Source organism: Peromyscus leucopus, chromosome 4 (genome assembly GCF_004664715.2).
Source record: "Peromyscus leucopus breed LL Stock chromosome 4, UCI_PerLeu_2.1, whole genome shotgun sequence".
Taxonomy (NCBI): domain Eukaryota; kingdom Metazoa; phylum Chordata; class Mammalia; order Rodentia; family Cricetidae; genus Peromyscus; species Peromyscus leucopus.
In genome coordinates, this window is record NC_051066.1 from 149,217,509 (window position 1) to 149,241,265 (window position 23,757).

A 23,757-nucleotide genomic window follows, 5' to 3' on the forward strand; every position below is an offset into this window, starting at 1 on the left:
GATGGAAGGTCACGGTAACTTTTACCTGTTGTTTAGGCTTCCACATGTCGGCTTTTTCAAGTTGCAAAATAATAAAATCCGATTTGAACTTGAACTGGTTTGAGTGAAGTGGGGGGGGGGAGGTCTCAGCTACAGCACACAGTATCCGCATTTCCTTGACCAAATCTGAGCCATGTTCTATCCAGGAAGCTGGGTTTGGGGATGTTGACATGAAAACAATAAAACACACAGCTCTCACCTCAAAGGACATAAGAGACAGTTTGTCCTGCAGCCAAATAAGAGTGGCCACGGCCCAGGAGAACATATTAGGTTACCCCAAATTCCATCTCCCAGCATGGTGACAGTTTCATGAAGTCTCATAACAACAGAACAAAGAAGGTCATAAACTCAGACTTTCTAAAAACACACCGTGGGAGCATCGAGGAGACGGGTTGCTGCAGAGCCGGGTGCTGCAGAGCCGGGTGCAGCAGAGCCGGGTGCTGCAGAGCCGGGTGCTGCAGAGCCGGGTGCAGCAGAGCCGGGTGCTGCAGACCTGGGTGCTGCAGAGCCAGGTGCAGCGGAGCCGGGTGCAGCAGAGCTGGGTTCTGCGGAGCCGGGTGCAGCAGACCTGGGTGCAGCAGACCTGGGTGCTGCAGAGCCGGGTGCAGCGGAGCCGGGTGCAGCAGAGCTGGGTTCTGCGGAGCCGGGTGCAGCAGACCTGGGTGCAGCAGACCTGGGTGCTGCAGAGCCGGGTGCAGCAGACCTGGGTGCAGCAGACCTGGGTGCAGCAGACCTGGGTGCAGCAGAGCCGGGTGCAGCAGAGCCGGGTGCAGCAGAGCCAGGTGCAGCGGAGCCGGGTGCAGCGAATCTGGGTGCAGCAGAGCTAGGGTCTCCGGTGCTGTCTGATGGCATGCTTAGCTGTCGCGTTGGTGGAAGCCAGTGGTCTGTCAATATATTCCAAAGGTTTCAACTTTTGATCACAAAGATGTTAGACACAGCTGGGTAAGCAAGACCTGGCTGTTAGGGGACTGAGGATAGCCCAAGGTAAATCGTAGTTAGGCTCAGGGCCCGCAATACTCCAACCTCTCCGTGATCGCGGCAGTTCTAAACTGAGTCCGCCTGTAGTGAAAGCTCCCAATCAGATATGACTTCTTTCCAGGAACTCGAGTTCTCAGACAGCTGAGGGGCTTGTCCCCCAAAGGAAAGTCACCAGCAGTGGTGATCTACTACCCAACAAATGGGAAAGAACTGCCAAATGCTCTCCAGTAACGTCAACGTCCATCTATCCAGTCGTGGGACTTAGCTTTGAAGAGGACAGGAAATAGGTTAATAAGCCAGTGTAAGGGGCGGGAAGGACATCAAAAAGGTGCTGAGGACACTGTGAGCCTTTGCTGCGCAGGACCACGTCCATCTGATTGACACCGAAAGAAAGGTGAAGGAAAACCTAGGATCCCTGAAGCCACACTGAAGGAGGTGACTGTGTCATGGGAGCCGAGCTAGAAGATCAGTTACCAGAAGACTGTCAGCAGGTGTGGGAGACACTTCCTGATTAGACTCTACATTGCGTTACAGAATATTTCAGTAGACAAAGGAAGGTACACACAACAATGATCCTTATGTCATAGCTTCAGGTGTCAATTTGACATAAATCTGAAGTCACCTGGGAAGGAAGAACCTCAGGGGAAGAATTGCCCAGATCAGAATGGCCTGTAGGCATGTGTGCAAGGCATTTTAATTACTGATAGATGTAGCAGGGCCCAGCCCACTGTGGGCAGTGGCGTCCCTAGGCAGGTGGGCCTGGACTGTATAAGACAGGTAGCTGAGCAAGCCAGGAAGAGTAAGCCAGTAAGCTGAGTTCCTCCACGGTCTCTACTTCAGTTTCTGCGTCCAGGATCCTGTCTTGACTTCTCTTGTAGCTGAGTTTACTCCAGTCCTGCCTTGCCCACAGTCAGGACAAATCTCTCACCCGCCAGTCCCGCAGTCGCTCAGACCCAACCAAGTAAACACACAGAGACTTATATTGATTACAAACTGTATGGCCGTGGCAGGCTTCTTGTTATCTAGTTCTTCCATCTTAAATTAACCCATTTCTATAAATCTATACCTTGCCACATGGCTCATGGCTTACCAGTATCTTACATGTTGGTACTCGTGGTGGCAGCTGGCAGCGTCTCCTGACTCAGCTTTCCTGTTCCCAGAATTCTCTTCTCTGCTTGTCCCACCTATACTTCCTGCCTGGCTACTGACCAATCAGCGTTTTATTTATACAGAGCAATATCCACAGCATTCTCTCAATGATGGACTGTGACCTGGAAGTGTAAGCCAAATAAATCCTTTCCTTCCTTCCTTAAGTTAATTTGGGTCTGTGTTTCTGCACAGTAGCAGAAAGCAAAGTAGGGCATTATCATAGCCATGTAATGATGATCACCTTACAGATAGTCACTTCTCAGAATTCATCCCTGAGTGACTGTGGAGCTGGAGGTAGGTGGGTGGGTGGGTGGTGAGGTGTGTCACAGCCATTGGACAAGTGTTTAGATGGATGGATGGCTAAGTGGTTGGGTCAGGAGTGGGTACATATTCAAGGGAATGGGTACTTGAGCAATTGGAAGACAAAAGAGATGGATGGGTGGGTGGATGGGTAGATGGATGGGTACCTATGCTGAGTGATGAGCTGGATGGCTGGATAGATCATGGTGCATGGATGGACAAAGGGTTGGATGGATAGTTGTGTGGTGAAATGAATGGATGGACAATGGTTTGATTAGTGGAGATGATAATGGATAGATGATGGGGTGGGGAATGAATGATTAATAAGTAGTTTGGAAGGCCTATTGGTTACTTTTCTGGAACAAAATGTATGACAAAAACAACTAGGGAAGCGAAGGTGTGTTTTGTTCACAGGTGGAAGGTACGGTCCTTTGTCGAGGGGAGCAGGGCACGGCAGCAGGCACTCGGAGGGCTGGTCACATGGAAACCACAGTCGGAAGCAGACAGATGAATGCTGCTGCTCACCTCACTCTTCCTTCTCATGCAGTTTGGAACCCCATCCCCTGGGATAGGACTGCCCATATTTATGGCGATTCTTCTGTCTCGGTTAGGGTTTTATTGGTACTTAATTCTAAATTAATAAAACTCCGTGACCTTTCTAAAGTAACTTGGAGAGGAAAAGATTTAGTCCAGCTTACATCTCTCAGGTCTCCATCACAGGGGGAAGTCAGAGCAGGAACTCAAGGCAGGAACCCGGGAGCAGGAACTGAAGCAGAAGCCATGGAGGAACACTGCTTACTGGCTTGATCCTCGTGGCTTGCTCAGCCTGCCTTCTCATAGCACCCAGGACCACTAGTTCACGGGTGGCACCACCCACAGTGAGCTTGACCCTCCTACACCAACCAAGAAAATGTACCACAGGCTTGCCCACAGGCCAGCTGGGGGCACTTTCTCAACTGAAGTTCCCTCTTCTCACACAACTCTAGCTTGTTTCAAGATGACAGAAAAACCGAACCAGGACACCTTCCCACCTCGGTTAACCTGACCTACGGCTGATGGCTTCGGGTCAGACAGACAGGGAGCTAAACGGAAGCCTTGTGTGAGAAGGTGCAGAGGCAGCAATGTGGAGTGGGCGTGTGGTGGTCAGACAGACAGACGGACAGTGCAGGTATAACCCCTAACGTCTTACTCTCTCATCCATTTCTCAGCACTCTGCCAGCCTGGGTTTGCCCAGGCTGACTAGAAGGGTCTGATGGGCTGAAATGGCTTCCAGAAGGAGTGGACGGAGAACAGAGCCCAGCCACCCTGGGACTCCACATCGTGCATGCTCGGGGACCCCTGGGTACCAAGGACCTCACGCCCTTCTTGCACACGTAGCACCTGCCGTTGTGACCTAGCATCACACTTTCTGCCACTACTAAACTTACTCTGAGGGGACTTCTGTTGGGAGCTGAGCAAGGAGCACACTTACATACATGGGTTTTTCTTGTGTCTTTCGTTAGAAAACCTCAGGGGGCTCTGGAGAGAACAAGGCAGTTAAGACTGCTTACTGCTGGGCTGGAGAGATGGCTCAGAGGTTAAGAGCACTGGTTGATCTTCCAGAGGTGCAGAGTTCAATTCCCAGCAACCACATGATGGCTCAGAACCACCTTTAAAGAGACCTGGTGCCCTCTTCTGGCCTGCAGGTATACATGCAGACAGAACACTGTGTACATAATAAATAAATAGATCTTTAAAAAACAAAACAAAACAAAAAGTACTTACTGCTCTTCCAGAGAACTTAAGTTTGGCTCCCAGCACCCATATTGGGCACAACTACATATAACTCCAGCTCCATGGGATCTGATGCTCTCCATCGGCACCTGCACATTGGCAGGCCCTCATATAGACATGCACATACACATAAATAAATATAAATAAATACTCTTTGAAAAAAAAAAAGAAAGAAACATAGCTGGGCAGTGGTGGCACATGCTTTTAATCCCAGAACTCAGGAGGCAGAAACAGGCAGATCTCTGAGTTCACGGCCAACCTGATCTACAGAGCAAGTTCTAGGACAGTCAGGACTACACAGAGAAAGTTTGTCTCAAAACAAGAACAGAGAGGGAGAGAGAGAGAGAGAGAGAGAGAGAGAGAGAGAGAGAGAGAGAGAGAGAGAGAGAGAGAAGTCAAGTTTTAGCACTACATACAGGGAAAGGTCTAGGGGAGAAGATGACCTTACCCTTGATTTTGTTCTTTTTCTGTTGTGATGGCTTCTGTCAAGCTGCTCTGACAGACTAACAGTCTGCAGTCTCAGGGTGGTTGTAGACAGGGTCGTATCATTCTCATCTCTGTGTATGTCAGAGATTGTGTTGCAGAAAGGACCCTTGGGAATGGAAGGAGGAGCAGAGAAGGCGTGACTAGAGTGGGTGATTGATTGATGGGTGGGAGCAGGTAGGTATGTGGATGCATGGATATGTGGACGGACGGATGGATGGATGGATGGATGGATGGATGGATGGATAGGTGGATATATTCTTGGGTGGATAAATGGATGAATAGCTAGGTGAGTGGTGCACAGATGGATGTGTGGATGGTAGATAGTTGAATGTTAGATGAACAGAGGAGTCGATGATAGAGGGCTTGGTTAGGCCCCTTTGAGAAAACCAGTTGATGGGATCTCTTGAAAGAGATGGCAATATCTGTCACAGAGAGGGGGTCCCCAGTACCTGTCCTGGGGGTAAACTCCTGAAATCTTCTTGTTGGATGACATTTAGTTTATTTTAGGGTGTTTTTTTTTTTTTTTAATCTATTGTTTTTATTTTTGAGGCAGGGTCTCACTATGTAGCCTGGCTGTCCTGGAACTCTCTACATAGACAGAGCTGACCTCAAACTCACAGAGATCTGCCCGCCTCTGCCCACCTACTGCTGGGACTAAAAGTGTGCCCCATGCCCAGCTTAATTTTTCATTTTTAAAATAGGGTCTCACCATGTAGCCCAGACTGGTCATGAACTCCTGGCAATCTTCCCGCCTCAGCCTCCAAAGGGCTGGGATCACAGACATGTGCCACCATACCTGGCTCAAGAGATTTTAGCTTTTAGTATAAGAAGTGACTCTGATTTCTCAAAGCCAGAGGCTACTGTCCTCACCAGTCTAGGGTGACAGGCTAGACACGAACATTGGGATCACATGCTGTAGATGGCACAGAATTTTGAGGGGTCTGTGGATTGGTTGGTCTCCACTGAGTAGGCGACATTTGGGCCCAGACAGAAGGATGGAGGCTAGAGAAATTGTTCTAAGGAAGGGAGTGAAGGCATGAAAATCGGGGGTGTGGGAGGGGATGGGGGGTAGAATAAAGGAAACTTAAGGAAGTGCTGGGGGCCAAGACTAAAAAGCAGATGGACACATGGAACCCAGTTGGCCTTGGGTTGGGGATCTTATTTTCTTGAAAAGACCTGGGAAGATGTAGGCAGGAACACCATGTGATCCAACTGATGCTTTCCACACACCTGGGTTTGAAGGGGATATTGGTGGCCTGGTCACAGGGCTGCTTCCTGGATTTCAAATTTTGTTATTAGGTTTTTCATTTTATGAGCAACATAAACTTTATGGCACAGATCTCAAATCTCACCATCATGATGTATTTACATGACCCCACCGAGGTAGTTACGTCACAGAGATCAAAACAGAACTGAGTAGGAAAGGCCTGCCTGCTCCTGCCAGCTCTGCTCCATCCCTCTGCTGCAGAGAGAAAGAGAGAAAGAGAGAAAGAAAGAAAGAAAGAAAGAAAGAAAGAAAGAAAGAAAGAAAGAAGGGAGGAGGGAGGGAGGGAGGGAGGGAGGGAGGGAGGAGGGAGGGAGGGAGGGAGGGAGGAAGGAAAGAAGGAAAGAAGGAAAGAAGGAAAGAAGGAAAGAAAGATCATTAGACCACTTGCCACAAGGCACAGTGCCAGTGGTGCTATGCTCACCAGTGACCACCGGGTGGCAGTGTGACCACAAGCTGTGGGACCAGGTGCCAGCAGTGGAATGAACGTCCCCTAGACAGAATTTTGCAGAGCCATAGAACAGCCCAAGAATTAACAGAAGGGCACCTTTGTCAGTGGTCCACACTCAGACATGACACCCTGTCTGCGAGAGACAGTTGAAAGGACTCAATTCAGACTTAAACATGGACTCTCTCATTTTCCACAGTAAAATTGTTATCGTCATTTAGATTGTTTGAGGAAATGCTGTTTATTTTATTTTTATTTAAGAGGTTTGTTTTGACTTTGATTCCTTGAGACAGAGTCCCATGGAGCCCAGGCTGGCCTCCAACTTGCCAGGTAGCAGAGGCTGGCCTTGCATTCCTGATTCTCCTGCCTCGTCCACCTTCCAAGTGTTCCCAGTGTGCACCACCACACCTGGTAGCATTCGTTTATACACAGTAGCTCATTCTAGGATGGCGATAAGTCAGCTTTGACCAAACACTGGCTTTAAATATCAACATTACACAGGGACGGTGGCACGTGCCTGTCGTGTGTTTGAGGCCAGACTCAGACAAATTGAGTCCGTTTCAAGACAGGAACAAAAAATTCAAAAACTAAAATTCACCATTACGTCTGTGGCTAGAAATGGGCAGCAAGTCTCTTCTGACTGAAGGCTAGGTGTTCTCTTCACTGTGAGTGGAAGGGGGGTGTGGGGGAGAGAGACAGACACAGAGGAACGTGAAGAGAGGGGGAGAGGGAGGGAGAGAGAGAGAGAAAGAGGGAGAGAGAGTGAGTGAATATTGTCCTGTGAACAGCAGCTGTCCAGCCTAAGTTGAGGGCCCTGTATGGGAGTCCAGGCTGGACCACCTCCCAGCGGTGAGGTTCCTGGGCTAGCCATGTCTCCTGAGCTCGTTTCCTTCTCGTAAATTTGAAGTCCTTAAGTTTTATTCGCCATGGCTTGTTCAACACCAGCGTTTCCCAGACGGTGGGCTGTGGCATTGATACAACAGTAGAGACGGACAACACCGGACCGGGTGGCCCCAGCTGGCGGTGCTCACTTGGAAGGCTGGAGACCCCTAAGAAGCGGAGCCTCCAGGGAGGAGATGGGTCTCGAGAGGCGGCCCTAAAGCTTTGGTATCCGGCGTCACTTCCTGTCTGCTCTCTGCTTCCTGGATACATGTGACCAGCCACCTCACGTGCCCTGCCACCCTTCTTCACCACCCTAAGGATTGCATCCCTCCTCAGACTGTGAGCCAGAATGAGCCTCGCCCCCTTAGGTGGCTTCCTGTCAGGTGCAGTCACAGGTAGACACGGCTTTGTGACGCACCCTTAAGTACGTGAGTGCCGTTCACGGTCAGTAATGGACGGCGTCATTCTTCTTCCCTCTTCTCTTCAGAGCTGGGGGCCTCTGTGTGTCAAGCCATCCTCCTGCCTCCGTCTCTTGCCTGAGGAGTCACACACACAGGCACGCCCCACCGTGTCTGGCTGCTGTGTGTATTTTCATCCTGGAGGACAGCTAAGCAGCTCATGTAGCACTACTAGTGCTCCTGGGAAACAGGGTCTCCCATCACCCCATTTTAGAGCTGGGGAAGCTGAGGCTTCAGAGCTGACGTCTCTCTCCCACAGTTAGAACCAGAGCTGGCTTTGCCCCAAGATGCACCTCAGCTTCAAGTTGTCATTCCTCCCCAGGTGGGATGGAATGGCCAAGAGCTCGGCCTGTGACTGGCATACAGTAGGTGCTTAATAAATGTTAGAAGTGGGTTTGTAATTGCAGCTCTTCCCTAGTGTGCCGGGTGAGCAGCAAGCTAAGGGCTGAGGCAGTTTGGGTCTCTACAACCCCAGATACTGGTGTAGCAGGGAAGGGCTGTACAGCCGCACACCGGTTCACAGAACACATAAATCCCGTTATTCTACCCCCCTTTTTTTTCTTCAAAATCTGACCCCATTATATATAAAGCTTGGGATATTCACTTCAAAAATCTAAGACTTTGAACCAGGCATGATAGTGCACGTCTTTAATCCCAGCATTTGGGAGGCTGAGGCAGGAGGATCTCTGTGAATTGGAGGCCAGCCTGGGCTGCAGAGCGAGCTCTGGACCAGCCAGACCTACACAGTGAGGCTGTCTCAAAAACAAAACAAAATGGCTCTGTGGCTGATCACTTGCCTGGAATGCACAAGGCTGAGTTTATTCCTCACACGGGGGTGGCAACAAACACCAGCCATTCCCAGCAATGTGGCACTCCCACAGGGCAGTGTTCCCACGGTGCCCACCTGCAAGCCTGACTCTCTTCCCCTCCTTCAGTACCCACCTGGTCCCCAATCCTCCCTCCGCTTCTCCCATCTTCCTCCCTACATGCATGGTCCTGCCATGGGGTTCACCCAGCATCGTGGTCACCCCTGGAGCAGCTCTGGAAAGTATTGCTGGCCAAATCCACCTCAGAGGGGCTGTCATTCCTGGGGGGGGGGGGTCCACAGGCATTTATTGTTTGGAAGTTTTCCCAGGTGCCTCTAACACTCAATCAGCATTAAAAATTGTTGCCTAGCCGGGCGGTGGTGACTCACATCTTTAACCCCAGCACTTGGGAGGCAGAGGCAGGTGAATCTCTGTGAGTACGAGGCCAGCCTGGTCTACCGAGTGAGTTCCAGGACAGCCAGGGGCTGTTACCCAAGAGAAATCCTGTCTCAGAGGAACCAGCAAGACGGCTCACTGGGCAAAGGCACTTGTGGCCAAACTTGATGACCTGGGTTCAGTCCCTGGGACCCACATGGTGGAAGGTAACAGCCAGTTTTACTAAGCTGTCCTGTAACCTCCATATGCACACCAGGGCAGACACACACACACACACACACACACACACACACACACACACACACACACACACACACACTAAATAAATAATTTTATAAGAGATGCTTTAATAATGTCCAGGTTTCTTGAACAATTGGAGCCACCTAGAACATGATGTATGTGGTTGATTTTGTTTCCAGCGAGGATGCTATTTCTATGGGGACAGATACCAACCGTATTTCGGTCATGACTGTGTACCCCATACTTGGCTTGACAAACCACAGCGATGGAATGAATTCTCTGGAATGAATACTCTCCACCCATTTTTCTGTCCCCGGTGGTCGCCTCCAGTCTATGGGCTGCAGTTCTGCACATGGCCACCAGGGGGCGAGGGCACTGGATTGCACTAACTACTTTGGCTAGCCAGCCTCTGCCATCAACCCCTGCGGTCCCTTGCTAAAGGGAAGGAACAAGGCCACTTCCCCTTCATGACCTTTTCTCATTCTCAGATTCAGAGTCTGGCATCTGAAAACACTCAACCGGGGGCCTGGGATGCAGCTCCAATAATTGGTAACCTGTGTGAGGCACAGGGTCCCCAGCCCCTCAAACACCCTCTGCCCACTCCAAGGTCACGAGAAGCCTGCAGCTGTGTCTGGACGTGCAGTCTCCACCTACCTGCCACACACTGGCTCTGGGCTGTCACTATGACTCCACTGAGACCAGCGGGGACAGACTGTGACTAATGTCCACAGGACAGTAAAAAGAATGAGGACATTCTGTCCGTGGACTTGAAATCTAAGTGAAACCAGGCAACCAAAAGTGTGTCAAATGCTCACTTGTGTATATATAGAGAAGTCTGCACTGTGTGAATGCTAGACACTGAGGGACATTCAAGGCCAGGGGAGAGCAGGGTGGCTGGAAGGGTCTTTATACAGACTCTTTCAAATCTGCAAGCGGGAGTCATGTGACTGCATTTGGCAGTTGAATGAATGATAAAAATCAAGGTTCACATCATTTATTTATTCACTCTTTTATTTGAGACAGGGTCCCGTGTAGTTCAAGCTGGTCTTGAACTCACTACCTAGCCAAGGGCGACTCTGAAGTTGTGATTCTCCTGCCTCCCCCTCCCAAGTGCTGGGATTGTAGGCATGTGCTCCCTACCATTCCCAGCTCCAGGAAGTGCTGGGGACCAAACTCAGGGCCTTGTGCATGCTAGGCCAGCACCCTACCAACTGAGCCATAGTCCCAGCCCTAAACTTCACATTAAAAATAAAACAACGGGCTGGAGAGATGGCTCAGAGGTTAAGAGCACTGACTGCTCTTCCAGAGGTCCTGAGTTCAATTCCCAACAACCACAGGGTGGTTCACAACCATCTGTTATGAGATCTGGTGCCCTCTTCTGGCCTGCAGTCATACATGCTGTATACATAATAAATAAATAAATCTATAAAAAAAATAAAAATAATAAAAATAAAAAACCCACCATTTTTCTACCCGTGAGTGGGTAAGTCAGTTCTTTACGTCCTTTCCTCTGTGGAAGGCTTGCGGTGGGAGGGGTGAGGGGCAGAGGAGGAGGGGGCCCTTCAACAACCCAACCCTTTTTAACACCTGGGGACTCAGGAGGAAACACTCTCACAGCCCCCCTCCTCAGAACCCGCACCCCTGAGCATATGCACACGCCCACACAGAGGCACATCATGTGCACACATGTGCCCCAGGCCAGAGACGTGGGTACTCTACCCAGAAAACCATGGGAACGTCAGCCTTCCAAGATGGACCCTCTGGCCTAGAGCCAGAGGCCGATGGACCAGGGCTTCCAGGACGGCACTAGCACTCTCCCGGAGCCTGGTGGCCCAGCCCTCTGCCTTGGCCTCGGGGAGACTGCAGCTACCCTGACTGGAAAGAAAGTACCTGCCCAGGCCAGCCCTCTAGGGTACCCCTGATCTCAGGGGACTTTCCTCTTGTATTTGGCCATTCGTACCTGACACAGCCACACCCTCACCCATGGGAGACTGTCAGGATCAAACCATTTTGTCAAAAGTTTAATTTAAAAAAAAAAAAGGTGAAGAATCTGAAAAAAATTGGGATGTTGAGAGGAGAGATCCCAAAAGATTATAACCGCGAGAGACCACTGGCTCAGTCACGAAGAAACACCATCATCAAAAAAGATATTTAAGTTTAATACAAATTTTATACAAAGAAAATGTGAAAAAATACTCCCATATGCTAAAAGCAGTTACGCTTCCCAAATAAGGCCAGCTAGGCTAGATTGGTTTTTTTTTTGTTTTGTTTTTTGACAACTGTAATTCAATTCACAAATGTTCTTTCTCTCCGGTTTTCTTCTAGCATTTCTTCCTTCCTTCTCTAGTAGGCGTAAACTAGCTGGACAATGCACAGCTTACATTTTCTTATCAACAATGAAGAGATAGTAAACGAAGACTAAAATGTACAACGGAATGTACTGGAATGATATACAATTAATTTTTCTCATATACACACATCATCTTTTGCTTCGATCGATGCTCGTTTTACACAACATACAAAATGGAACTACAGCAGACGCAGCGTTAACGGGACAGCATGACCGGTCTTGGCTTTCTCTCACACTGCCTGTGTTTCATGCTTACATAAAAACGTAGAACTCCAGCATATAAATAATACATACATGCTCCATTCGCGGGCTCACATGTCCTCAGCGTGCACCTTGCTTTTGAGTCCTTGCTTCTGAGACGCCTATCTCTTCACAGCTAGGTGTGAGTGTTTATGGAAAGCACTCCACAGAGAGAAGAGGTAGCCGCACGCGAATGCCATCCGCATCCACGATGGCGCAGGGATTGTTTGTGTGGACCTTCTGTAAACGGCAGGCTGCTTTGCCTCTTCGGGAACCATAGCCGAGATCACAATCACACACGCTTTTCTCTGTCCTTCGAGCCCAGCAAACTTGTGTTTCACAACATCGTCTTGTAGGGTCTGTGAGTGGCCGATGGCTTGGTGTAGCGGGTCCAGGACAGCATAGCCTGGGAACTCCGATCGTGGTGTGCTGCAGAGGGACAGCGGCTTCCTCCCTCCCCTGGGGATCCAGGGAGGAGGACCTGTGTGAGAAGAGCAATCCCTGGGCCCAGCCCTGACACCACAGTGAGGCCAGAGGGCTAACTAGCCAGCCCTCTGGATTATCAAAACATTCTTTTCGTTGTAGATTTTATTTTATATATATATAACTTGTTTTTCTTTTTTATAAGTTAAGGTCAGTATAGATATGAAATGGAAGGTAGGCTAGGTCAGTGACGTCACAAAGTGTACCTACTTCCACCTCAAGTGTTGGGCTCACGAGGTCCAGCAGTCCCAGTCAAGGCCCATGCTGGGATGGAGTCCAGTTGCTGCCCTGCAGCCAAGCCCACGGGCAGAGCCTGAGTGTTGGGGATTGGAAAGGTGGCTGTTCTCCAGTTACTGTTGCTTCCGGTTGTTTGGGTTCTTTCCCCGCTACGGGGAGGTATTCTGGCTCACGATGCACCCCTAGTCCCAGAAGGCGTCAAGGCGGGACTCCCGCGACTCTTTGGGTACGAGGTTCTTCGTGCTGGTCCCTGCACTGTGCTCGGAGCGGGCTGACGCTCGCTTCTCCTCACTGCTGCTCCACAAACCGGTCTTGCTGCTCCGGGAATGGTCTGTGGAGGAAAGGCAGCAAGCTCAACTCCCCTGTCCACCTCCCCTCGACTCCTCCCCCAGCTGGGCGCCACCTCCTCCCCTCCAGCTGGACAACCCCCACGGTTGAACCACAGCTACCACTGAGACCCCTTCTCTGGAGGCATACAGAGCAGAGGGACAGCTCGTTTGGGGGCTTTAACCACAGCTGACTGGAAGATCAGCAGGGGGCCATACTTGCAGGTCCGTGAAGGTTAGTGAGTGATGGTGTCCCATCGACGGGGGAGCCTGGCCCTTGTTAAGTGACTGAATGGTACCACAGGGCCCATGCACTCTGCCTGACATTGGTCTTGGAGAAAGACCCTTGGAATCCGGCACATGGTCTCCCGATGTTAACAGGGCTCTTAGGTAATTGAAAAGACTCACATCCAAACCAGGAAGAGATTGGAAAAGAGAAGAAATGAGGAGCAGATGAGGTGGCTAAGCCCCCCTGGACACAGACCCCATGGACTCCTAGTAAGGATCATGTCAGGGGTCAGTGACCGAAACAGACCCCAGCTGACACCTGGGATGGTTTTGAGGACACACAGGTACCAGGCTAGGTAGTGGCTGAGGCAAAGAGAACGCCAAAAGAAGAGTGTTGCCGCTCTCTCGGAAGAGGACCACAGCCCCATCTGTGGGCGGTGCTGGTGGCGGCGATGACGGCCTTAATGGCTGTCCACTAAGACCCCTTACTTCTGTGACCATTCACTAAGCTCCCAGGTTCTCTAACTCTCCTGAGCTTCAGAGCGTCAAGCTTAGAGAAGGAATGGGGCCAGTGAGGAAGGGCCGCTGCTGCCCCTAAGAGACTGCACTTCTGTCTGTCTGTCTGTCTGTCACAAAGTATGTGCAGAGAACGCTCCAGTTGCTTCTACATTCAGCCAGAAGGGGACAGACAGTGTCCTAACAGGCAGAGGGGCAATTCCAAACTCTTCTGCACGTTCCTATTCCTAGTTACACTATAATCTTCGAGGGGCTGGCACGGCTGTAGTCACACCTCGCCGAGTCCTTCCAGCTCTGGGGAGAGCCAAGATCAGTGGGGACACTAAAGAAACAGAACTGGAGATCCCAGGATCCACAGGCCTGAGCCTCAGATGAACTGGGTCCAGGATGCTGGCTGACGTGATCGGTCATGGCAGGGGAGATGCAGTATCAGCTGAGACAAAACAAAAGCCCCGAAAAGCCAACCCTACATGGTCGGACATCAGTTTGCAAAGTACAGACAAGACCGCAGGCAGAGCAGAGGGAGACTCGAAGGACAGGACACGCCCACAAAGACACATACAAACACACAAAAAAACGAGGCTTCTGCATGCCAGGAATGACTCCCAGCAGCTCGCATGAGACAGGGTCATACTTACACTTCTGGGATGGGTAGTTGGGGTGCGGCTGGTGGTCTGTAGTGGTTGGGGTATAGGCAGGTTGCTTGTCACACCTCTTGCTAACTGAAGAGAGCACAGGTAGCCTTAGAGTCTGTCACAGCTCAAATTCCACACAACCCCAGGGGACGACAATCATGGTCACCGATGGGCTAGCCGCTCCTGCACATCTGCCACCTAATTGGATGAGCTCGCGGGTGCCTGGGGCTTTTGAAAATGTGTGCAAACCACCAACAGGGTCGCTGGACACAGCACCACAGAGGGAACGTGGACATACAGGGACGTAAAAGCGACCCAGGATTTTGCAAGCCACAAATTCTCAGGATTTTGAAAACAAAACTCTGCGAACCATAAGCTCTGCCAAAAGCCTGATTCTAGCAGGGAAACTGAGGCTGGATTGAGGCGCACTAGGGTGGCAGACACCACACAGCAGAGCAGAGGAGAATGGACTGGTTATCTGTGAAGAGCGGGAAGGCTGGCAAAGATACCACACTGAGGACAACAGGGGACAGCAGCCAGGAGGGACCAGCGGACTAAACCCGAGGCCACGATAAAAGGACATCCAGAGACCACATCCAAAGAGCCCCACCCCAAATCCTCAGGAAAGCCAAGTGTGCTGGTACACACCTGCCATCCCAACCCTCGGGAGGCTGAGGCAGGAGGATTATGACTTTGAGGCTAGCCTTGGCTACGCAGCAAGTGGAAGGAGAGTGTACGCTGACGCTTCTCCTAAAGAGTTCAGCAGGCGGACACTGGAATTAGGAGAAAGAAGGGAAGATCGCCACAGCGGGCCATGTGCCTGGGCGATGAGTGGCGTCAGAGTCACTGCAAAGGGAATCATGGGATTGCAACTTTTCACACTCAGAGAGGAAAGAGGAGAGAAGAGACAGCGAGGTGCACATGTTCTCAGTCTGGATGCCAGCAGGCCACGCTTGGGGCGGCACGGATGTGACAGGTGACAGGAAGGAGAAGGCGAGCTGACAAGAAAAGACTGCCTCTCCTGACAGCCAGGGGTGGTCGGACTGCATAAAGCAACGACCTTAGAAATCAGGGAGCGGGAGGGGAAGCCCACGGATGAAGTCTAAAGACAGGTCAGAAAGCAGGCCTGTGGACGTCCCGGTGGGCCGGCACGGCAGTGGAGCCAGGCAGAGGACGCCTTGCCAGCTCTAGTCTAAGTCCCCAGGCTTGTATGCAAGGACACTTTGCTTAAAGCTGCCGCTGGGGAGATAGCTCCGTGGTTTCCCCAGCACACATGAGACCCCGAACTCAATCCCCAACACCACACAAAAGGCCATCAAGTATAAAGGACGAAGGAGTGGGGAGGCCGGTGCCCCCCTAACATCTGTCCTCACAGACCCTTCCATTCCCACACTGAGGCCAGATGCAGACACGCAGCTCGGGACCACTGATGTTCGTAAGGCCTTCCTTCCTCCAAGCTATGTCACAGGCAGCGACCCCAGGACCGAGTTCCGGCACTCATCAATGTGTCAAGAGTGAGGCAGGGGTGTGGGGGGTGTGGGGGGAGGTGGGTCAGCAGTCAAGAGCATTGGCAACTCTTCCAGGTCCTGAGTTCAATTCCCAGCAACTACAATCATCTATAATGAGATCTGGTGCCCTCTTCTGGCCTGCAGGCATACATGCAGGAGAAACACTGTATACATAATAAATAAATAAATCTTAATTTAAAAAAAAAAAAAAAAAGAGTAAGGAACGGTGTGGGTGGCCCTTTCTGTTCTGACAGGTCCATCAGCACAGACAGTGTTGGTGGGAAAAGAGACTGAGAAGCTTCAGAATGTTTTCTGCACAGTGTCCCCAGCACTCACTGCCAGGAAGTCATCCCCCCCACCTCCCCTGCTCTTGGGGAGTTTGTGGGGGTGGGGGGTGTGTACTTGTGAGTGTGGAGGACAAAGATAATGATGAGTGTCTTCCTCAATCATTTCTCCACCTTTATTTACTTATTTGAAAGACAGGGTATCTCTCTCACTCAAGCCTGTGTCTGGCCAGTGAGTCTGAGATCTCGGGTCTGGGACACTAGAATTACAGGCACACGCTCTCACCAGGCCTTCACGTCTGTACCCCCTGAGACAGCTCTCCATCACCCCTGCCTCATTCTTTACCCTGGACTCAAGACAAGACTCACTCTGAAATCTCCACAAGTCTAGGATTGCCTGAGATAAAGTGTCAGTCCAGTCGGCTGGGTTGGGGCTCAAAAAAGGCAAGCACCAGCCTCAGAAAAGAAAGCCTAGGCAAGGCTATGAGGTGTCTCCTGAGCACTGCATCCGTGCCCAGCACTTTAAGAGAAAAAATAATTGTAATAATAATAAAACTCACAACAATTAAGACTTGTAAATGCCCTTGCTTGTCAATGCCTCCTTCTTCCGTTTTTTGGTTTTTAGTTTTTTTCTTTGGGGGAGGGGGGAGGGCGATGGCATCTTGCTACGTAATTCTGGCTGACCTGGAACTCGCTATGTAGGCCAGGCCTGTCTCTGCCTCCTGAGTGCTGGGAGTAAAGGTGGGCGCCACTATTGCTGAATGATTGGCTTCATCTTAAGACAATGGTGACGTGCCAAAATAGAAGCCAGATAAGTGAGCTGAGGTGTGAGAGGGGAGATGGAGACAGGGCACCAGGAGAGGCTCTACCTGGGCTATGAGAAGGGAAACAGAGGCAGGGTACCAGGAGAGGCTCTACCTGGGCTGGGGAAGCTGAGCGGACAGGTTTCAGGTTGTACTGCTCAATCCAGTAGCCACGAACCAACAAAGTTGCTATTTCAATGATCTAAAATAAAATGTGCAATCTCATCCCTTAATCACACGAGCTCAAGGGTTTGATATCCATTTCCAGGATGGACAACATAGACCTGACCATGGCTCTTGTGAGGAATTTTCCATCAGAAATGAGGGGTGTGGAGCGGAGGAAGGACCGTGAAAACACAGGTGAATTTATCAGTGCTGCCCGGGAAGGATCTGAGAGGGACGGCTTAGCTGCCGAGGACAGGAACAGAGGGGTGGGTCAGGTGCAGGTCAGCCTGGCTAGGCAAGGCAGAGAGAATCTGGTGCTTTGCTCAGGACAGTGCCCAAGCCTGGTGCCCAAAGGATGCGGAGGCAGGCAGGGCCAGGCAGGTGGTCTGACAGGGAACAGAGGACTTGGGATGCTGCTGTTAAGGAGTCAGGGACTCATGACAGGGACTTAACAAGATGGCCAAGGAGGAGAGGTGCCGGGGTGATCAAGACTGCGTGTCATGGCAGGAGTCTGTTCCCCTGGGTGATGTTCGCCCAGTGAGCTCTGGGGCTCAGGTGCAGAGGAGGAAAACGTGGAATGCTGGGCTTATTTCCAGGTGTGCACGTTGAAGAAACAGGAGCCTGGGAGCCTGGGCTCTACTATCAGAGCTCCTGACAGAAGGGAGGGCCAGGGAGACACAGCTGGAGGTGGGAGAGGGAAAGGAAGGAGTGCCAGCATTACACAAACCAAGGCCACAGGAACAGCCCGGGAACCACCTCTGGCATCCATTGACAGCCATTTTGTGGGGGCTAGCCTCCACACCTGGCATACTATGGAAGGCCCAGCTCTGACATCTGACAGCTAAGCAGCCCGAGTGTCTAAGTCAGCTCCTGTGGACCACCTCCTCATCTGTCCCGAGAATCACAGCAGCTGCTTTCTCGGAGAGGCTCGGGACAGCAGGACCCAGCACAGAGAGCAGGGCTTCCTGGGGCTCTTCTCACAACTCCCTCCCCAACCCCATCAGATCGAAGGCCTCCTCTCCATTTAAAGATGCTCCAGATCAGGGGTCAGCAAAGGGAACCAGGGGTCCCAGCAGACAGCCACTTCTGCAGGGCAGGGCGTGCCGATGCATGGCCATGCACTGGGCTCTGGGTTTGGTCTGTGGCCTGCACAGCTGTCAGAGAGGACACAGCCTTCTGCTGCGAAAGAGTGTGGCTGCCCTGGCCTCAAAGGCAGAGCATGGGACCAAGTCTCTAGCAGGTTCCCACTGGGCCTCAAGGTCATCCCGAAATGTCACTTCTCAGCTCTAACTCCTCCACGGCACCCCAGAGTCCCAACTACAACCCCCCGTATCTTATTCAATTCATGGGTTTCTTTGCTTGTTTATATTGGAGACAGTTTCTTGCTGTAGACCAGGCTGGCCTAGAACTCAGAGATCCACCTGCCTCTGCCTCCTGAGTGCTGGGATTAAAGGCCTGTGCCACCATGACTGCTTTTATTTTACACTATATTTTTATTTAAGCATCACCTCTAAAAAGTGGAAAATCCTTTAAGGCACCTCATCAAACATGATTTAAAAATAAAGAAAGAAAAAAGAAAGGAAGGAAGGAAGAAAGTGTTCCTTACTAAGGGTACCCTCCACTCTGTCTTTGTGAAGAGCAGAACTCAAGCCAGGCAAGGGGGCACAGGCCCACTACTCCAGCGCTCAGGAGGCTGAGGCAGGAGGATCATGAGACCAAAGACCAGAATTTGAAATAATCTATGACATTAATGACATCGTGGAATGACAGAACCCCCGAACTCAGCAACAGGCAGGAACTGAAGGAGATATGGGGGGGCAGCACCTGTTTTGTCCACCAGCAGCCTTCAATTATATTATACCCCAAGTCTGTAAGTTAAAAAAACAGCTTAGCATGGTGGTGCACGCCTTTAATCCCAGCACTCAGGAGGCAGAAGCAGGGGGGATCTCTGAGTTCCAGGCCAGCCTGGTCTATAGAGCGAGTTCCAGGATGGCCAGGGCTGCACAGAGAAACCTTGTCTCCGAAACAAAAAAGATTAAATGTGTGCGTTTAGGTCCTCCCTACCATCACCCCTTCCAACCGCCATCCTGAGCAACCTTCCTCTGTCTACCTCACTGTGCAGAAGCAAACATTAACTTTTAGTTTTCAGCTAAAGAAAATCAATGGACAGAGAGATCCTGCAGCCAAGACAGGAGAGACCCTCAAATTGGCCAAAACCGTTGCGGAGAAGGAAGCCATTGCTCTGAACTCTAGGAGCAAGCTCAGAAGAATGTGGGAAAAGACACCCGAGGCTCCCAGGAAGGAAGGATGGCTCAAACTAACCCAAGAGAAGATGCCCACAAAGGCCAGCAGGGGATCCCAGGACAGAGGTCCTACTCATCATCATTTTCGTCACCTAAGGCTTTAAAGGTCTTCATAAGGCCTGAGGACCTCAGAGACTCTGTGTCCCAGTGAAGGGTGCCCTTAGTAACACAATATACATGGCTGACCAATGCAAGGAGGCACCCAGATAACACCTTGCCTAGCCATGCCCCCACCCGAACCCATCCAAGGTACCCCAAAGGATCCCAAGCCTTTAACTCCCCCCAAGTCGACCAAGTGAAATATAAAACACCATCTGCCCACCAGGGGGCGACATACCAGAGCCTTGGTTGGAACCTAAGAGAACGGAGGAGGGCGTCTCTCTGGAGCCAGAAAGGTCCAGGGTCTAGAAACACAAACAAACAAAAAGATGGGACCCTAGAGCCCCAGGGAATCATGGGAGGGCTCACTATTCCCCCACCCAAGACACCTTAAGAGGCCTCTACCTGGCAATCAGACAAGAACAGATGAATGGATGGCCACACATCTTACGCTCTGCCTGCCAGATTCTAAAGGCCAAACAAAGCGTCTGAGTGATTCCGCCGTTTACCCCTATTGTCCTCGCTCCTAGACCATTCACTGCTTCCAAAGCTCCACCCAGACCTACCCAGCACCTTTCTGTGCAAAAAATGTATATACTGCTCAAAAATGCTACCAACTTGTTTATTTCATTAGTCTCTTACTAGGCGACACTGTGACGCCAACAGGGTTTTACTGACCATCTAGTGATCTCCTGAAATACACAGTTAAAAGTGTAAGCAATGATGACCACACCCCCTAAAACAGCCTACGTGTTCAACTGTCATCACATACCCCATGGGAAGCAACAGCTGGGACCCCTGTGGTCCAGTGTGACAGCACTGGCCACACGTGGACACTTAAAGCTCAAGTAATTTTAAAATAAGCAGGTCCTTGGTTAGTCACATCAGCCATACTTCTTGTCCTCCATAGTGACAGGTGGCTGGAGGCTTCCAGACTCAGCAGAAGGGGCACTGATTACAACCCTGGACAGCAAGGGACATTGGGGGTGGCAGATACAGAGAGGGTCCTTGGCGCAGGGTGACTGTCAGTGGGGGACCCTCACCGAGCTGTCCTTGCTCTTCTCTGATGATGTCTCTTTCTCTTTGGAGGCGCTGGCCGGTTCTGAAGGTGCCGATGGCGCAGTGGAGGCGCTGCCCTGCGATGACTTGTTTCCTGTGTCCGTGCTGGCCTCAGCATCTGCTTCCTGCTGAGGGGCAGTGGCTAGGGACCAATTAGAAGGAGAAAACTCGTGAGGATGCCGCAAGCCGTGTGTGTGATGGTTTCAGGCTTCATTTAGAGCCCAGCTTCAAACCTGTGCCACACCTCGAGGACCCCACGGCTCGGTCCCTATCCGACCCCACCAGGCTCCATCCTTCCCAGCCCCACCTAGAGATCTGGCAAGGGCCCCGGTCTCCAAAAGCCAGAGCTCCAAACTTTATTTTAGAATTGATCTTTTAATATTTAGCAATTCAAGTTTTAAATCACTTGCTGAGGAGAACATGTTCTCTGAGCCCAGGAAGCTTGTGGGGAGCCAGACTGTGACCGCCCTCCCCACAAAAGAGCCTCTGGTCTTCATCTAGGCTTAGATCTGCCTTAGCCCAGTGGCCTTGCTTCTGAGGCACAGTGACGGAGACTAGGATCTTCTGAGAGGGGGCACAGAGCTTCTGGGTGAATAGGAAAGCTGGGAGGAACTACCAACACAGACCTCACTGTGCCACAAGGGATGGTGAAAGATTTAAAGAATCTACATGGAGTGCCCCTCCCCCAATGCACATCACCAAACAAGGCTTGGGCTGCAGGGTGTGGGGGGTGGGGTGGGGAGGCCTTCGGGTCAGAATGAGAGATGAAGGCTCATCATAGCAGTCCTAATAACAAGTCAGTTAGCTCCCAGCCAGCAAACACTTCTTCCTTAGCCTGAGAATCGGGACTGCATCCTGTTGAAGGCTGTGGATTCCTGCTACCTCGAAGAACAGATCACCTGGTCAAAAGCTCTGCCAAGCTGGCTGTTGGAGGTTGGAGACCCTGTGCCAGGTCGGCCGTGTGACCCGACGACTGTATCCCTTGCATATCAGAGCAACAGCTGTTTGCAGGCATCCGTGGCAAGAGCCCGCCCGGCAGCCTCCCCGGCGGGCGCCCACTCGACGGTACCTGACTGGGTACAGGACTTCATGTGCTCAGGCCAGTGAGCCTGCTGGCACGGGTAGTCACAGTAGCTGGTGTTCCAGCAGCAGTAGAAGATGGCCTCCTTCTTGCAGTTCGCACACCACTGCTTCTTCTTGGTCTCGTCGACAGCCTGCTGCTTCTCCAGCTCCAGCTGCTTCTTCACCTCGGCGATGAGCCGATCGCGCTCTTGCTCCAAGCTCTGCCGCATCTCCGCCATGGTCAGTTCTGCAGGAGGAGGAGAACACCGGCTACATCACCTGATCCGGTGCAGCACGCTCGCCGTCAGGCCCCCGGGTTCACACAGACCTGATCTAAGTCTTGGGAATGGCCCCCACTAGCTCGGGGACCCTGGGCCAGTAATCCAGCTGGGACATTTATCACTCAAGTCTGATGGCCTGTCACGCTGTGAGCGATGGACGGGCCGGGTACGTAACAGGAGGCCTCAGTGATGTCATCCCAAGTAACCTCAAGTTGGAGGAATTCCACAAGCCCTTCAAACAATTTCAACTGCCAAGGATACACTCCACCATCCTATTGCACAGAAAATAAAGGCATTCCGACACAATTTGTCCTGAGATACTGACTGAGCCCGGTCAGGGACACTGTGGTTGATTATTATGCTAACGGGGCAACCATCAACCCACTCATTCCTAGAAAATCCCTCCGCTTCTACTCCAGGCAGCATATACATCCACAAGTAAACCTTCCACTGAGAGTAAATGGTCCCTCAATCCCCCTCACGCTCTTCGTCAACCAAGAAGACCAGCAAAGGGCCACCAAGGTGGCTCAGCTGGTAAAGGTGCTTGTGGCCCAGATGGGGTCTGCACCCGCACCCCCAGATCCCTGAGGACTGTGCTCTCCCCAACTCCGGACACAGCCTAGTTCACATCTGGGCCCAGACTCAGAGCAGCCAGAGGCTCACACCCGCTGGGGGCGGGGGCGGGTGCGTGCGTGTGTGCGTGCGTGCGTGTGTGCGTGCGTACGTGCGTGACTCACCCAGGTTGTGCTTCATCTCGGCAAGCTCCTGCTGGTGCAGCCACTGCAGCTTCTCAATCTCAATCCTCAGCCTTCGAATCTGCAGGGAGGACACAGGCGCCTCAGACACCACCCGTGGCAGCCAGCCGGTCCCCTCAGGTGTGAACCTGAGCTCTGCCTGGCAACCTGGCTCTGAACCCACTGTCCCATAGCTCAGGTCATGATTGTGTGGTGAGAGGGAATGGGTCCCATATACATAGACACACACACACACACACACACACACACACACACACACACACACACACACACACACACACAGATATACACACCCTTGAGGATCCTAGTCCTGAAAGCCAAGGCAAAAGAGCCATTTCCCCCCCAAAAAAAATACAGCAGGAGGGAAAACTAAATAATACATTAAAAATTTAACTAACATCATGATTCTTTTAAAACCCATGAAAACAGGGCGACACCGAGATAGCTCGGTTGGTAAAGCATCTGGCGCCAAGCTGACTCGGGAGGGAACAGATAGCTAGTAGCTGCTCCACACCCTCCCAAAACCTACACAGGACGCCCCAGAGCCGAGGACCACCTGTACCCCACGCCTGAGCAACTGAGTGAACAGCCACATGCCAATGCAGAGGAGTATGGCAGGGTTGGGGGGCTGGAGGGGCGTGGTCATCCTGGCACAGACTGGATCCAAGGTTTCAGGGGAGACATGTGGACCAGAACTTCAACCATCCACAAATGCTTAAAATGAACAAAAAGGGCTGACTGTAGTGGTATATGCCTTTAATCCCAGTTCTCAGGAGCAGAGGCAGGTTTACTTAAACTTAGTGAGTTCAAGGCCAGCCAGGGATACAAAGTGAAATCCTATCTCCCTGCCCTCCCCCACCTCCACCAACTGCCCAAAGAAAGTTCACTGGGGACAGAGAGATTTCTCCTTGCTGGTTGACACTGTCAATGTACTCACAGAGGGTCACACTTATAAAACACACAGGCACACCCCCATGCACCATGACATGCTTGTTTGTTTTTAAATCTCCACTGATTTCTTCAGGGCCTCTCGTAAGCCTTTACATACCCACTGTCCCATTTGTTGCCATAAGGAAACCCTGCCTCAAGGGCCAGTGTTTCTGCTTGGGATTCATTCCCAGCCTGCAGCACATCTCCGATGGCCTCAAGTAACCCTGTTCCCTGTGCGTCGCCTGATGACTGATTCAGGCCACCAGGCCACTGC

General features: G+C 51.5%; 1 protein-coding gene across 26 annotated transcripts in view; it reads right to left on the minus strand.

Annotated features, from left to right (window-relative positions):
• Window positions 1-11,357: 11,357 nt before the first annotated feature.
• Window positions 11,358-23,757, minus strand: part of Zmynd8 (zinc finger MYND-type containing 8) — a 103,891-nt gene continuing 91,491 nt past the window's right edge. For 17 of the 26 annotated variants that reach the window (XM_037205555.1, XM_037205551.1, XM_037205561.1 and 14 more), the window contains 6 exons: window positions 22,536-22,614; window positions 21,525-21,764; window positions 20,440-20,597; window positions 19,635-19,701; window positions 14,238-14,321; window positions 11,358-12,860 (listed from right to left, as the gene is read on the minus strand). In XM_037205555.1, the coding sequence (XP_037061450.1) occupies window positions 12,712-12,860; window positions 14,238-14,321; window positions 19,635-19,701; window positions 20,440-20,597; window positions 21,525-21,764; window positions 22,536-22,614 (777 nt within the window). In that variant the 3' untranslated portion in view covers window positions 11,358-12,711. Of the gene's footprint in view, window positions 12,861-14,237; window positions 14,322-19,634; window positions 19,702-20,439; window positions 20,598-21,524; window positions 21,765-22,535; window positions 22,615-23,757 lie in introns of those variants that run through there. The other 9 variants (XM_037205559.1, XM_037205564.1, XM_037205556.1 and 6 more) reach the window with 2 other exon arrangements.